Source organism: Solanum dulcamara, chromosome 12 (genome assembly GCF_947179165.1).
Source record: "Solanum dulcamara chromosome 12, daSolDulc1.2, whole genome shotgun sequence".
NCBI lineage: Eukaryota > Viridiplantae > Streptophyta > Magnoliopsida > Solanales > Solanaceae > Solanum > Solanum dulcamara.
Window position 1 is genome coordinate 741,923 of NC_077248.1, and position 16,439 is coordinate 758,361.

The 16,439-nt window shown below is 38.5% G+C and overlaps 1 protein-coding gene and 1 long non-coding RNA gene across 2 annotated transcripts; both read left to right on the forward strand.

Moving 5' to 3' along the window:
- Positions 1–5,534: 5,534 nt before the first annotated feature.
- LOC129876712 (uncharacterized) lies at positions 5,535–7,695 on the forward strand. The gene is made up of 2 exons (XR_008763404.1): positions 5,535–5,855; positions 7,426–7,695. It is a non-coding gene; the product is annotated as an uncharacterized LOC129876712 (long non-coding RNA).
- A 380-nt stretch (positions 7,696–8,075) lies between these two features.
- LOC129876764 (uncharacterized) lies at positions 8,076–15,108 on the forward strand. The gene is made up of 3 exons (XM_055952259.1): positions 8,076–8,392; positions 8,507–9,336; positions 14,839–15,108. The coding sequence occupies exons 1-3, from the start codon at positions 8,076–8,078 to the stop codon at positions 14,859–14,861; spliced, it is 1,170 nt and encodes a 389-aa protein (XP_055808234.1). The 3' UTR covers positions 14,862–15,108.
- The last annotated feature ends 1,331 nt before the right edge of the window (positions 15,109–16,439 follow it).

A 16,439-nucleotide genomic window follows, 5' to 3' on the forward strand; every position in this document is an offset into this window, starting at 1 on the left:
ACGCAATAGGAATTAAACAATTTTGCCAGTTTTTCTTGAGTGTCAGCCCATGGAATTTTTAGGTATCGGGGGTCCAAGTCAAATTTTCTTTGATTCTTCCATAGTATCATCCGTAACGACCTGGGAAACGACTCTAGTAGATTCATTAGCGCTTTAGAGGGGTTTAGAAGTATTTTATTGGCGACGCAGTAGGAATTAGTCGATTTTGTGAGTTTTTCGTGTGTGTTAGCCCACAGATTTTTTAGGTGTTGGGGGTATGGGTCGAATTTTTTTAGATTCTTTCATAGTAGCGTCCGTAACGACCTAAGGAACGACTCCAGTAGCCCTGAAGGCGCATTAGAGGGGTTTAGGAGCATTATAATATTTTGCCAGTTTTTCATGTGTGTTAGCTCACTAATTTTTTAGGTGCTCAGGGTCCAGGTCAAATTTTCTTGGATTATTTTATTGTAGCATCTCTAACGACTTGCAAAACGAATTTAGTAGCCCCGACAGCGCTTTAGAGGGGTATTAAAGTATTTTATTGGTGACGCAATAGAAATTAGGCAATTTTGCCAGTTTTTCGTATATGTTAGCTTACAGATTTTTTAGGTGCTGGGGTCCGGGTCGAATTTTCTTTAATTCTTCCATAGTAGTGTCCGTAACGACCTAGGGACCAACTCTAGTTGCCCCGGTGGCGCTTTAAAGGGGTTTAAGAGCATTTTATTGGCGACACAATAGGAATTAGGCAATTTTGCCTATTTTTCGTATGTGTTATCCCATGGATTTTTTAGGTGTCGGGGGTTAGGGTCGAACTTTCTTGGATTCTTCTATAGTAGCATCCATAACAACCTAGGGAACGACTCCAATAGCCTAGTGGCACTTTAGAGGAGTTTTGAACCATTTTATTGGTGACACAATGAAAATTAGTGGATTTTTCTATTTTTTCGTGTGTGTTAGCCCATGTATTTTTTAGGCGCTGGGGTATGGGTAGAATTTTCTTGGATTATTCTATCGAAGCATCCCTAACGACCTGGAGAATGACTCTAGTAGCCTCGGCGGCGCTTTAGAGGGGTTTAGGAGTATTTTATTGAAGATGCAATAGGAATTAGGCAATTTTGCCAGTTTTTCGTGTGTGTTAGCCAACAGATTTTTTAGGTACCAGAGGTTTAGGTCGAAATTTCTTGGATTCTTCCATAGTAGCGTCCGTACGAACTAGGGAACGACTCCAGATGCCCCCCCGACGATGCTTTAGAGAGGTTTAGCAGTATTTTATTGGCGTCGCAATAGGAATTAGCCGATTTTGCCAGTTTTTCATGTATGTTAGCCTATGGTTTTTTTAGGTGCCGAGGTCCGGGTCGAATTTTATTGGATTCTTCTATAGTAGCGTCCGTAACGACAAGGGAAACGACTCCAGTATCCCCGGTGGCGCTTTAGAGGGGTTTAGGAACATTTTACTGCCGACGAAATAGGAATTAGGTGATTTTTAAAATTTTTCGTGTGTGTTAGCCCACGGATTTTTTAGGTGCCCGGGGTCCAAGTCGAATTTGCTTGGATTCTTTCATAGTAGCATCCGTAACGACCTAGGAAACGACTCTAGTAGACCCGGCGGTGCTTTAGAGGGTGTAAGAGCATTTTATTGGTGATGAAATAGGAATTTGACAATTTTGCCAGTTTTTCGTGTGTGTTAGCCCTCAGATTTTTTAGGTGCCGGGGGTCCAGATCGAATTTTCTTGATTTCTTCTATAGTATCATCGTAATGACCTGAGGAGCGACTCCAATAGCCTCGGCGGAGCTTTAGAGGGTTTAGGAGTATTTTATTGGCAACACAATAGGAATTAGACGATTTTGCCAGTTTTTTTGTGTGTGTTAGCCCAGGGATTTTTTAGGTACAGGGTTCGAGTCAAATTTTCTTGTATTCTTCCATAGAGAATCCATAATGACTTAGGGAACTACTCCAGTAGCCCCGGCGGCGCTTTCGAGGAAATTATGAGCATTTTATTGGCGACGCAATAGGAATTAGGCAATTTTGTCAGTTTGCTTTGACTTTTAGCCCACAAAATTTTTAGGTGTTGGGGGTCCAGGTCAAATTTTCTTTATTTCTTCCATAGTATCATCCGTAACGACTTGGGGAACGACTCCAGTAGATTCATTGGCGCTTTAGAGGGATTTAGAAGCATTTTATTGGCGACGTCATAGGAATTAGTCGATTTAGCAAGTTTTTCATTTGTGTTAGCCCACGGATTATTTAGGTGTCGGGGGTTTAGGGGCATTTTATTGGTGATGCAATAGGAATTAGAATATTTTGCCAGTTTTTCGTGTGTGTTAGCTCACAGATTTTTTAGGTGCTGGGGGTCCAGGTTGAATTTTCTTGGATTATTTTATAGTAGAATCTCTAACAACTTGGGGAACGAATTCTGTAGCCCCGACGGCGCTTTAGAGGGGTTTTGGAGTATTTTATTGGCGACGCAATAGAAATTAGGCAATTTTGTTAGTTTTTCGTGTATGTTAGCTTACAGATTTTTAGGTGCTAGGGTCCGAGTCGAATTTTCTTGAATTCTTCCATAGTAGTGTCCGTAACGATCTAGGTAACGACTTCAGTTGCCCCAGTGGCACTTTAGAGGGGTTTAGGAGCATTTTATATGCGATACTATAGGAATTAGGCGATTTTGCCAGTTTTTTGTGTGTGTTAGCCCATGGATTTTTTAGGTGCTCGGGGTTAGGGTCGAACTTTCCTGGATTCTTCTATAGTAGCATTTATAACGATCTAGGAACGACTCCAATAAGCCCGGCGATACTTTAGAGGGGTTTTGAACCATTTTATTAGCGACACAATAAAAATTAGTGGATTTTGCTTGTTTTTCATGTGTGTTTGCCCATGTATTTTTTAGGCATCGGGGGTCCGGGTAAAATTTTCTTGGATTATTCTATAGAAGCATCCTTAACGACTTGGAGAATGACTCCAGTAGTCTCGGCGGTACTTTAGAGGGGTTTAGGAGTATTTTATTGAAGATGCAATAGGAATTAGGCAATTTTGTTAGTTTTTCGTGTGTGTTAGCCCACATATTTTTTAGGTACCAAAGGTTTAGGTCAAAATTTCTTGGATTCTTTCATAGTAGCGTCCGTAACGAACTAGGGAACGACTCTAGATGCCCCGGCGATGATTTAGAGAGGTTTAACATTATTTTATTGGCGATGCAATAGGAATTAGCCGATTTTCCCAGTTTTTCATGTATGTTTGCCCATGGTTTTTTTTGGTACCGAGGTCCGAGTTGAAATTTCTTGGATTCTTCTATAGTAGCGTCCGTAACGACAAGGGGAACGACTCCAGTATCCCCGGTGTCACTTTAGAGGGGTTTAGGAATATTTTATTGGCGACAAAATAGGAATTAGTCGATTTTGAAAACTTTTCGTATGTGTTAGCCCACGGATTTTTTAGGTGTCGGGGGTCAAGGTCGAATTTGTTTGGATTCTTCCATAGTAGCGTATGTAACGACCTAGGGAATGACTCCAGTAGCCTCGAAAATGCATTAGAGGGGTATAAGAGCTTTTTATTAGCGATGCAACAGGAATTAGGCAATTTTGCTAGTTTTTCGTGTGTGTTAGCCCACAGATTTTTTAGGTGCCAGGGGTCCAGGTAAATATTTCTTGGATTATTCAATAGTAACATTCATAACGCCCTAAGGAATGACTCCAGTCTCGAAGACGGCACTTTATAGGGGTTTAGGAGCATTTTATTGGCGACAAAATAGGTATTAGACGATTTTGCCAATTTTTCGTTTGTATTAGCCCATAGAGTTTTTAGGTGCTGGGGGTCTGAGTCAAATTTTAGATGCCGGGGGTTCGGGTCGAATTTTCTTGGATTCTTCCATAGTAGCATCCGTAAAGACCTAGGGAACGACTCCAGTACCCTTACGATGCTTTAGAGGGGTTTAGGAATATTTTATAGGCGACGCAATAGGAATTAGGTGATTTTGCCAGTTTTTCATGTGTGTTAGCCCATAGATTTTTTAGGTGTCGGGGGTACGGGTCGAATTTTCTTGGATTCTTCCATAGTAGCATCCATAACGACCTGGGGAGAGACTCTAGTAGCCCAGGCAATGCTTTAGAGGGGCTTAGGAGCATTTTATTGGTGACGAAATAGGAATTTGGCAATTTTGCCAGTTTTTTTGTGTGTTAGCCCACGGATTTTTTAGGTGTCGGAGGTTCGGGTCAAAATTTCTTGGATTTTTCTCTATTAGCGTCCGTAACGACCTAGGAAACGACTCCTGTAGCCCTGACGGCGCTTTAGAGGAGTTTAGGAGCATTTTATTAGCGACATAATAGGAATTATACAATTTTGCAAGTTTTTCGTGTGTGTTAGCTTACAGATTGTTTAGGTGTCAGGGTTTGAGTCAAATTTTCTTTGATTCTTCCATAGAGCATCCGTAACGAACTAGGTACTGACTCCAATTGCCCCGGCGATGCTTTAAAAGGGTTTAGGAGCATTTTATTTTCGATAAATTAGGAATTATGCATTTTTGCCAATTTTTCATGTGTGTTAGCCCACAGATTTTTTAGGTGTCGGGGGTTCGTTTCGAATTTTCTATGATTCTTTCATAGTAGCATCCGTAACGAACTAGGGAACGACTCCAGTAGCCCTGATGGCGCTTAAGAGGGTTTAGGAGTATTTTAGTGGCAACGCAATAGGAATTAGGCAATTTTGCTAGTTTTTCGTGTGTGTTAGCTCACAGATTTTTTAGGTGTCGGGGATCCGGGTCGAATTTTCTTGGATTCTTCCATAGTAGATTCCGTAACGAACTAGGGAATGACTCTAATTGCCCCGGCGGCACTTTAGAGGGGTTTAGGAGTATTTTATTGGCGACACAATAGGAATTAGGCAATTTTGCCAGTTTTTCATGTGTGTTAGCCCACAGAATTTTTAGGTGTTGGGGTTCCGGATCGAAATTTCTTGGATTCTTCCATAGTAGCATCTGTAATGACATGGGGAACAAATCTAGTAGCCCCGGCGGCGCTTTAGAGGGGTTTAGAAGCATTTTATTGGTGACGAAATAGGAATTTGGCGATTTTGCCTGTTTTTATGTGTTAGCCCACTGATTTTTTAGATGCTGGGGTCCAGGTCAAATTTTCTTGGATTCTTCCATAGTATCGTACGTAACGACCTGGAGAACAATTCCAGTAGTCCCGGCGGCGCTTTTGAGAGGTTTAGGAGTATTTTATTAGCGATGCAATAGGACTTAGGCAATTTTGCAAGTTTTTCGTGTGTGTTAGCCCACGGATTTTGTAAGTTCTGGAGGTTCGGGTCAAATTTTCTTGGATTATTCAATAATAGAGTCCATAATGCTTAGGGAAAGACTCCAATTGTAACACCCCAATTTATTTTTAAGAATTATTTATTTATTTTTTTAAGTTATATTTTGGATGATCTGACTTTAGGAGGGCATAACCCTATCAAAATTTGAAAATTTGGGAAAACCCATAAAATGAAAGTTGTAGATAATTGAAATACCTTTCCAACCATAGGTCATGGTCTTATATACGACATCGGAATAAAAAGTTATGGACATTGCAAGGCAGAAGGGTCAAGATAGGAAGAAAATTTGGCCCAACCCGATTCCAAATCGGGTCAGCCCATATTTATTTCCATGTAAGAGATAAGTTCAGCCTTATCTCTTTCCTTTCATCCAAAATATTTCCAGAACACCATAGAAATATAGAGAGATAGAGAGAGAGTGAATTAAAATCCATTTTTGACCCAAATTCGAGTTCCGATTTCAAAAGCTCATGAAGAGAAAAACGTTGCACGTTGCGTTGTCTTCATTTTGAGCTAAAAATCAGAGAAGAAGGAGTGTATTAAGGTGGTTGACTTATACTTCAAGGTAAGATTTAGTTGTTGTTTTTCCTTATTATCAAACTTGTTTAGAGATTTAACGGATTAGAACGGAGAAAATAGTGTTATAAACTTGTTTGTTGCTTTGTTGGAATTTATGGATTAGGGGATGTTTTGGTTGGATTAAATGGGTGGAATTAGTTAAGTTATGAAGTAGAATGATTGTTTATATTGTTGTTGATGTTCTTGATAAGTTGTTGTTGTCGAAATTGGGGGAATAAACTTTGGTTGCAAACCCGTTTTTGGTTGGGACTGCTGTTAGTAATTGTAGTATAACTCCTTGTGTAAAACTTAGTTTTGAGTGATTCAAGATGTTTTGGAAATATATTTCATAGGGCTATAACTTTTATTTAGGATCCAAAACCCAGTTTTGCTTTTATTTACTCGAAAAAGGGTGATGAAGTACAGGGGAGGTGCTGCCCAGATTTTGGTCTAAAAGTCCTACATGGACTGCTGTGGGTATTTTGAGCATATCGTGTTGTACATAATTGATGTAGGGGTGATTCAAAGTTGTATATGACCCTAAGACATATATCTATAACTTTCTTTGAGGACACAAAGCCTAATTATCCCATTTACCCCTTCGAAACTGAGCAGCAATACAAGACAGTAGTGCTGCCCAGAATTTCTGTTTTGATATTTTGGGTTGATTTTCAGTGATTTTATGTTTAGTTTCGATATGTTGGAGCTTTTAAACTTAAGTAGATGTTTGATTGTGTATTTAAGGTGTATATTCTCTTATACAAGCTAAGAGAAATTGTTTGACGAAGTAGATTTTGGTTGATCTATGACATAGAGAAATTGAACTCCGCGAGTGGTGGTAGAACTTGTTGTATGCTAAAACGCCAAGGTTCGTGTATAAACTTGAACTTGAAATATTTTATTTTTCAGAAATTTAAAGTATTTTATTGGGTTGTTTCCTTACTCCTTGTTTTATATTTTGGTATGACTATTATCTCAAGTATTGCAAAACTTTCGTTGAATCGCCCACTTGTACGAATTGCTAGATCATTTTGCATTCTTGTTGGGAAATTGTCCTTCTTGTTACGGTGACTTGTCATCGATATTGGCATGCCTCTCGATTCAGATCTTGCCCATCTTGACTTTGGATTTATATTTCGTCTTGACGATGGATTTTCGTCCATTTTTGAGTACGAGTGAAAAGCCACTTTCAACATGGTCTTTGATCTTCTTGATATTGGGTGACGACCCTTCTTGATATGGACACTTCTTGATTTCGGGGCTTCGGTCCATCTTGATATTGATTGTGCTTAGTGTGAAGGCATGACGTACATATGGGGTGAAATTGATTATTTGACTACTCTTTTGAATTGAATTATAAGCATTCTTGGTACTTAAGCCTTTGAATATTAGTATTGGTATTTTGAAACTCTCTAAGATTTGTATTTGATACTTGATATACTTGTTCACTTGGACTTAATGCTACCTTATTGAACCGCTTATAATGAAAAGGGAAATTTAGAATTTTTAATGGCTCTAAGTCCAAAGGTTATACACCACTAAGCTTTATGCTTAGCGATAGTTGTTTCCTATCGTAGGTGATATGCAAGGCGGGATATGAAGATGGTCATGTGGAGTAGACTTTTTGGGAGCTCTTTTGAAGATCACATATGCATATACATCTAGTTTTTGTATATTATTTTGGGGACTTGTACATGATACATGTGTGACACTTATGTACGAAATTTTTAAAGGCTTGTAACTTAAACCATGTGACTAATTTTGTTATTTTAGAGTGTGCTTTTAACTCAAGTAATGCAATATACTAGGTCATATTTTGACTTGTCATTATGCACGAAGGAATATAATATTTTTATGATAATTACTTATTTGAAGTTTTGTGTATTTTATGAACCTGAAGTATTGTTGAATTGGAAATCATTTTTTTTAAATAAAACTCATATATTGTTTTTCAATAAGTTTTTTTTTAGGGTAAAATAATAGAAATAATTAGTTTTGTTTCGTAAGTGGTATTCTCCTAAAAGGAGATGCTACAAGAGTTGGTATCAGAGCATAGGTTTATAATTCCAGGACTTTTGTTATGATTTGTTGGCAGACTATTTTCTTTTGTCCCGTATATTTTTTTTCTTGTATATAGTGCATATGCATCATGTGCATGTCCCTAATGCAATGTGATCTTCCCTTATGTAGGAGTCAATTCGTGGCATCTTCTACTTCTAATAGACTTATGGAAGCCGCTCGTGAGGGGGAAAATAACTCTAATGCCCAACCTCACCTACAAGAAGGGGTTGGAGAACATTTTTCTGATCCTAATCCTCTTAGCACAAGTGGATCTGAAGCGGGAAATAATCGGGGGACAAGAGTTGAGCCACACCCCCAAATGAGTCATGGTGCTCCTGCTGCTGATCCTCCTTTTCAACAAATGGCTGATTTCTTTCATCACATGGCTAGAAGAATTCCTGACCCTGATGAAATGAACTATGAGAAAATGAGAAAAATGGGGGGAGTTGAGTTTGAAGGAACTGTTGACCCTACCGATGTCGAGTAGTGGTTAAAACGAATTGAAAGAGTATTCGAGCAGTTAGAGTGTTCAGACACTTCCAAATTTAAGTATGCTGTCTCACTGTTACAAAAAGATGCTTATGATTGGTGGATAAGTGTACCAAATGCCAGGGCAAAACCTCCTGTTCTTACTTGGGATGATTTTATGAAGGAATTTCATAAGAAGTATGTCCCACCTGCTTATCACGATGCAAAGAAAAAAGAGTTCTTAAATTTAGAGCAAGGGAGCATGTCTATCGCTGAATATCAGCAGCAATTTCTCAGGCTGTCCCGCTATGCTGGGGGTATTATTAATGATGAAAAAGATAAGTGCAGGCGGTTCGAAGACGGTTTAAATGATTCTATCAAAAAATCTGTAGCGGTCCTACAACATGAAAATTTTTGTAAATTAGTTTCAGCTGCTCTTACTTGGGAAAGGATCGACAAGGAACAAACTGGTAGAAATGAACACAAGTTCAGGAAAGCTTATGCAGATTCAGGAGGTCCATCAAAAAGAGGGAAATTTGACAGTTCCACAGCTAATACTTTTCGCAAGATAGCCCAACATAAGCAGAATAGATCAAATTACTCTACTGCCAGCACTCCAAACTATGGTCAAGGCAAGACTCGTATACCCACTTGTGCACAATGTGGGAAAAATCACTTTGGTACTTGTAGAAGAGCTTCTGGTGCTTGTTTTAATTGTGGGAGCTTCGATCATAAAGTGAGGGATTGTCCTAATCCTAATCCCATTTCTTCTCCGCATACGGAAGTCTCTGTTCAGAAACCTATTACCACTCAATCTCAAGGGAATAGAGGTGCAAGATCTAGAAACACACAAGCAACAGGTGCAGGTGGATCCAATCAAGCGAGTGGATCAAGAGCTACAGCACGAGCTTATGCGATGAGACAGAGAGATGAACAAGATGGAGCAGATGTGGTTGTTGGTAAATTTCACTTATTTGACTTATGTGTCGTTACATTATTTGATCCTGGTTCTACACATTCGTATGTTTGTTCATCATTGGATTTTCCTGAAAATGTGAAGCCTGTGAGACTCGATTATGGTGTGCTTGTCCAAAGTCCTTTGGGTCAACAGGTTGTTTGCAATCAAATCTATCGAGGTTGTCCCTTCATGATTCAAAACCTGGTCCTTCCTGCTGATTTGATTGAAATGCCTTTCCATGATTTTGATATTATTATCGGTATGGATTGGCTTTATAAATATCATGCAGTAGTGGATTGTAGGTCCAAGCATGTGACTTTTAAGGACCCTGCATTTTCACACATTATTGTGCAGGGTGAAAGGTCATTGTCCTCTAATATTATTTCTGCGGCCTTAGCAAAAAGGATGATTCGTCAGGGTTGTAGTGTGTATCTTGCTCACATAATTGATACACGTGTGGAGAGTCCTATTTTTAAAGATATACCTACTGTGTGTGACTTTCCTGAAGTGTTTCCAGAAAATCTTCCTGGGTTACCACCAGAAAGAGAAGTTGAATTTCCGATTGAGCTTATTCCTAGATCTACTCCTATTTCTATCACTCCTTATAGGATGGCACCAGCAGAATTAAAGGAATTGAAAACTCAATTGCAAGAACTTCTAGAGAAAGGTTTCATTCGTCCAAGTGTTTCTCCTTGGGGAGCCCCTGTGCTATTTGTGAAAAAGAAAGATGGTACTTTTAGACTTTGTATTGACTATAGACAATTGAATAAAATAACAATCAAGAACAGATATCCATTACCAAGAATTGATGATTTGTTTGACCAACTGAAGGGTGCTAATTTATTCTCCAAGATCGATTTAAGGTCTGGGTATCACCAACTGCGTGTTAGAAAGGAAGATGTTCCTAAAACTGCTTTTAGAACTCGATATGGTCACTATGAATTTTTAGTGATGCCCTTTGGATTAACTAATGCGCCTGCAATATTCATGGATTTGATGAATCGAGTATTTAGGCCTTATCTTGATCAATTTGTGGTGGTATTTATAGATGATATTTTAATATATTCCAAGAATGAAGAAGAGCATGATAAACATCTTCGAATTGTTTTGCAAATTCTGCAAGAGAAGAAGCTTTATGCTAAGCTTTCTAAATGTGAATTTTGGCTCGGTGAAGTGGCCTTTCTAGGACATATTGTGTCGGCCGCAGGTGTGAAAGTGGATCCTGGTAAGATTCAAGCTATTGTTGAATGGAAACCACCTAAAAGTCCAACTGAAGTAAGGAGTTTCTTGGGTTTAGCGGGATACTATAGGAGGTTTGTCAAAGGCTTCTCCATTATCGCCTCCCCTTTGACTAAACTTTTAAGGAAGGATGTCAAGTTTGTATGGGATGACAAATGCCAGGAAAGTTTTGAAAATCTCAAATCCTTATTGACACAAGCTCCTATACTTACTCTACCAACTGAAGGTAAAGAATATGTGATATATAGTGATGCTTCTCATCATGGTTTGGGTTGTGTACTGATGCAAGAAGGGAAAGTGGTTGCATATGCTTCCCGAAAATTGAAACCACATGAATTGAACTATCCTACTCATGACCTTGAGCTCGCTGCCATAGTGTTTGCCTTGAAAATTTGGAGGCATTACTTATATGGCGAAAAGTGTCACATATTTACTGATCACAAGAGTTTGAAGTACTTGGGTACACAGAAAGAGTTGAATTTGAGGCAACGTAGATGGCTTGAACTCATTAAAGATTACGACTGTACCATTGACTATCATCCTAGTAAAGCCAATGTAGTTGCAGATGCTCTAAGTCGTAAAGCCTTTGCTAGTTTATCTATTAATCCTCTGACTTCATTTCTTGACTTACGAGCCATGAATGCTTGTCTTGCATTTAATTCTGATGGCTCTATTGTTGCTAGATTGCAAGTCAAGCCAATTCTACTTGAACAGGTGAAAGAAGCACAACAGTTAGATGAGAAGCTTGTAAAATTGATCAAAGAAGTTCAAACTGGAGGAAAGCTTGATTTTACTTTAGGGGAGAATGGTGCTCTATTTTATCATAATAGGTTATGTGTTCCGAAGGATGACAACTTGAGGAAAGAGATTTTGAATGAAGCACATACGTCACCATATGCAATGCATCCTGGAGGTACTAAAATGTACCAAACCATCAAAGAACACTACTGGTGGAATGGTATGAAGAAGGACATTGCGGAATATATTTCCAAATGCTTAACTTGTCAACAGATAAAGGCCGAGCATCAAGTCCCAGCAGGATTATTACAACCCCTATCAATACCTGAGTGGAAATGGGAAAGAATAACCATGGACTTTGTTTCTGGGCTTCCACGTACCCAAAGAAATCATGATGCAATTTGGGTTATAGTTGATAGGCTCACTAAAAGTGCTCATTTCTTGGCCATCAGAATGGACTACCCACTTGAACGTTTAGCAGAATTGTACGTTAATGAAATTGTGAGGCTACATGGAGTTCCTGTTTCTATTGTATCTGACCGAGACCCGAGGTTTACATCTAGATTCTGGACTAGCTTGCAAGAAGCTTTGGGCATTAGGTTGAACTTTAGTACATCTTTCCATCCTCAGACAGATGGCCAATCCGAGAGGGTGATTCAAATCTTAGAAGATATGCTTCGAGCTTGCATTATGGAATTTGAAGGTAGTTGGGACAGACACCTAGCCTTGGTAGAATTTGATTATAACAATAGCTACCAATCAAGCATTGGCATGCCACCCTATGAAGCCTTATATGGGAGAAAGTGTAGAACTCCTCTTTGCTGGAGTGAAGTTGGTGAACGAAAACTGGTTGGTCCTGAGATTGTGCAACAAACTGAGGATAAGGTAAAAATAATCAAGGATCGTCTAAAAATTGCTTCAGATAGACAAAAGTCTTATGCTGATCTTAAGAGGCGTGAAATTGAATATCAAGCAGGAGACAAGGTATTTTTAAAGGTTTCTCCATGGAAGAGAATTATGAGATTTGGCCAAAAAGGGAAACTTAGTCCTCGATTTGTTGGACCATATGAAGTACTTGAGAGAGTTGGTCCAGTTGCATATAAACTAGCACTTCCACCGGAGTTAGATAGGATCCACAATGTCTTCCATGTTTCTATGCTTAGAAGATATCGCTCAGATCCATCTCATGTTCTTCATGTTGAATCCATTGAGGTCAATCCTGACTTGACATACGAAGAGGAACCTATCAAAATCTTGGAGCATGATACAAAAAAGCTTAGAAATAAGAAAATCCCTTTAGTAAAGGTCCTTTGGAGAAATCATTCTGGCAAGGAAGCTACCTGGGAGAGAGAAGAGGATATGCGACTCCAACATCCACAGTTGTTTTGAGGAGACTATCAGGTAAATTTCGGGACGAAATTTCTTAAGGGGGGTAGAGTTGTAACACCCCAATTTATTTTTAAGAATTATTTATTTATTTTTTTAAGTTATATTTTGGATGATCTGACTTTAGGAGGGCATAACCCTATCAAAATTTGAAAATTTGGGAAAACCCATAAAATGAAAGTTGTAGATAATTGAAATACCTTTCCAACCATAGGTCATGGTCTTATATACGACATCGGAATAAAAAGTTATGGACATTGCAAGGCAGAAGGGTCAAGATAGGAAGAAAATTTGGCCCAACCCGATTCCAAATCGGGTCAGCCCATATTTATTTCCATGTAAGAGATAAGTTCAGCCTTATCTCTTTCCTTTCATCCAAAATATTTCCAGAACACCATAGAAATATAGAGAGATAGAGAGAGAGTGAATTAAAATCCATTTTTGACCCAAATTCGAGTTCCGATTTCAAAAGCTCATGAAGAGAAAAACGTTGCACGTTGCGTTGTCTTCATTTTGAGCTAAAAATCAGAGAAGAAGGAGTGTATTAAGGTGGTTGACTTATACTTCAAGGTAAGATTTAGTTGTTGTTTTTCCTTATTATCAAACTTGTTTAGAGATTTAACGGATTAGAACGGAGAAAATAGTGTTATAAACTTGTTTGTTGCTTTGTTGGAATTTATGGATTAGGGGATGTTTTGGTTGGATTAAATGGGTGGAATTAGTTAAGTTATGAAGTAGAATGATTGTTTATATTGTTGTTGATGTTCTTGATAAGTTGTTGTTGTCGAAATTGGGGGAATAAACTTTGGTTGCAAACCCGTTTTTGGTTGGGACTGCTGTTAGTAATTGTAGTATAACTCCTTGTGTAAAACTTATTTTTGAGTGATTCAAGATGTTTTGGAAAGCTATTTTATAGGGATATAACTTTTATTTAGGATCCAAAACCCAGTTTTGCTTTTATTGACTCGAAAAAGGGTGATGAAGTACAGGGGAGGTGCTGCCCAGATTTTGGTCTAAAAGTCCTACATGGACTGCTGTGGGTATTTTGAGCATATCTTGTTGTACATAATTTCTGTAGGGGTGATTCAAAGTTGTATATGACCCTAAGACATATATCTATAACTTTCTTTGAGGACACAAAGCCTAATTATCCCATTTACCCCTTCGAAACTGAGCAGCAATACAAGACAGTAGTGCTGCCCAGAATTTCTGTTTTGATATTTTGGGTTGATTTTCAGTGATTTTATGTTTAGTTTTGATATGTTGGAGCTTTTAAACTTAAGTACATGTTTGATTGTGTATTTAAGGTGTATATTCTCTTATACAAGCTAAGAGAAATTGTTTGACGAAGTGGATTTTGGTTGATCTATGACATAGAGAAATTGAACTCCGCGAGTGGTGGTAGAACTTGTTGTATGCTAAAACGCCAAGGTTCGTGTATAAACTTGAACTTGAAATATTTTATTTTTCAGAAATTTAAAGTATTTTATTGGGTTGTTTCCTTACTCCTTGTTTTATATTTTGGTATGAATATTATCTCAAGTATTGCAAAACTTTCGTTGAATCGCCCACTTGTACGAATTGCTAGATCATTTTGCATTCTTGTTGGGAAATTGTCCTTCTTGTTACGGTGACTTGTCATCGATATTGGCATGCCTCTCGATTCAGATCTTGCCCATCTTGACTTTGGATTTATATTTCGTCTTGACGATGGATTTTCGTCCATTTTTGAGTACGAGTGAAAAGCCACTTTCAACATGGTCTTTGATCTTCTTGATATTGGGTGACGACCCTTCTTGATATGGACACTTCTTGATTTCGGGGCTTCGGTCCATCTTGATATTGATTGTGCTTAGTGTGAAGGCATGACGTACATATGGGGTGAAATTGATTATTTGACTACTCTTTTGAATTGAATTATAAGCATTCTTGGTACTTAAGCCTTTGAATATTAGTATTGGTATTTTGAAACTCTCTAAGATTTGTATTTGATACTTGATATACTTGTTCACTTGGACTTAATGCTACCTTATTGAACCGCTTATAATGAAAAGGGAAATTTAGAATTTTTAATGGCTCTAAGTCCAAAGGTTATACACCACTAAGCTTTATGCTTAGCGATAGTTGTTTCCTATCGTAGGTGATATGCAAGGCGGGATATGAAGATGGTCATGTGGAGTAGACTTTTTGGGAGCTCTTTTGAAGATCACATATGCATATACATCTAGTTTTTGTATATTATTTTGGGGACTTGTACATGATACATGTGTGACACTTATGTACGAAATTTTTAAAGGCTTGTAACTTAAACCATGTGACTAATTTTGTTATTTTAGAGTGTGCTTTTAACTCAAGTAATGCAATATACTAGGTCATATTTTGACTTGTCATTATGCACGAAGGAATATAATATTTTTATGATAATTACTTATTTGAAGTTTTGTGTATTTTATGAACCTGAAGTATTGTTGAATTGGAAATCATTTTTTTTAAATAAAACTCATATATTGTTTTTCAATAAGTTTTTTTTTAGGGTAAAATAATAGAAATAATTAGTTTTGTTTCGTAAGTGGTATTCTCCTAAAAGGGGATGCTACACCAGTAGCCCCGATGACGCTTTTGAGGGGTTTAGGAGCATTTTATTGGCAATGCAATAAGAATTAGGCAATTTTGCAAGTTTTTCGTGTGTGTTAGCCCACAGATGTTTTAGGTGCCATGGGTCCAGATCGAAATTTCTTGTATTCTTCCGTAGTAGCGTTCGTAACGATCTAGGGAACAACTCCAGTAGGCCCGGCGGCACTTAAGAGGGGTTTAGGAGCAATTTATTGGTGATGCAATAAGAGTTAGGCAATTTTGCCAGTTTTTCATGTGTGTTAGCCAACAGATTTTTTAGGTGCTGAGGGTCCGGGTTGAATTTTCTTAGATTCTTCAATAGTAGCATTCGTAACGACCTAGGAAACGACTCCAGTATCCCCGACGGTGCTTTAGAGAGTTTAGGAGCATTTTAATTGTGATGCAATAAGAATTAGGCTATTTTCCTAGTTTTTTGCATGTGTTAGCCAATGGATTTTTAGATGCCGAGGTCCGGGTTGAATTTTCTTAGATTATTCCATAGTACCATCCGTAACGATCCGAGAAATGACTCAAGTAGCCCCGGTGGCGCTTTAGTGGGGTTTAGGAGCATTTTATTGGCAATACAATAGGAATTAGGCAATTTTGCTAGTTTTTCGTGTGTTAGCCCATGGATTTTTTAGCTGCCGGGGGTCCTAGTCAAACTTTCTTAGATTCTTCCATAGTATCGTCCGTAACGACATGGGGAACGACTCCCCGTAGCCCAGACGGCTCTTTAGAGGGGTTTAGGAGCATTTTATTGGTGACGAAATAGGAATTAAGCGATTTTGCCAGTTTTTCATGTGTGTTAGCCCACATATTTTTTAGGTGCTAGGGCTCCGGGTTAAATTTTCTTGGATTCTTCAATAGTTGGATCCATAACGACCTAGGGAATGACTCAAGTAATCACGGCGACGCTTTAGAGGGGTTTAAGAGCATTTTATTGGCGACGCAATAGGAATTATGCGATTTTGCTAATTTTTTGTGTGTGTTTGCCCACATATTATTTAGGTTCAGAAGGTTCGGGTCGAATTTTCTTAGATTCTTCTATAGTAAAAAGGGCAGCCCGGTGCACTTAAGCTCCCGCTATGCGCAGGGTCCGGGGAAGGGCCCGACCACAAGGGTCTATTG

Coding starts and splice junctions, on each gene's coding strand:
- LOC129876764 (XM_055952259.1), top strand. CDS start 8,076: ATGGAAGCCGCTCGTGAGGGGGAAAATAACTCTAATGCCCAACCTCAC. Junction 8,393..8,506: donor GTTGACCCTACCGATGTCGA/GTAGTGGTTAAA, acceptor TTGGTGGATAAG/TGTACCAAATGCCAGGGCAA. Junction 9,337..14,838: donor TGGAGCAGATGTGGTTGTTG/GTAAATTTCACT, acceptor TTCCTATCGTAG/GTGATATGCAAGGCGGGATA.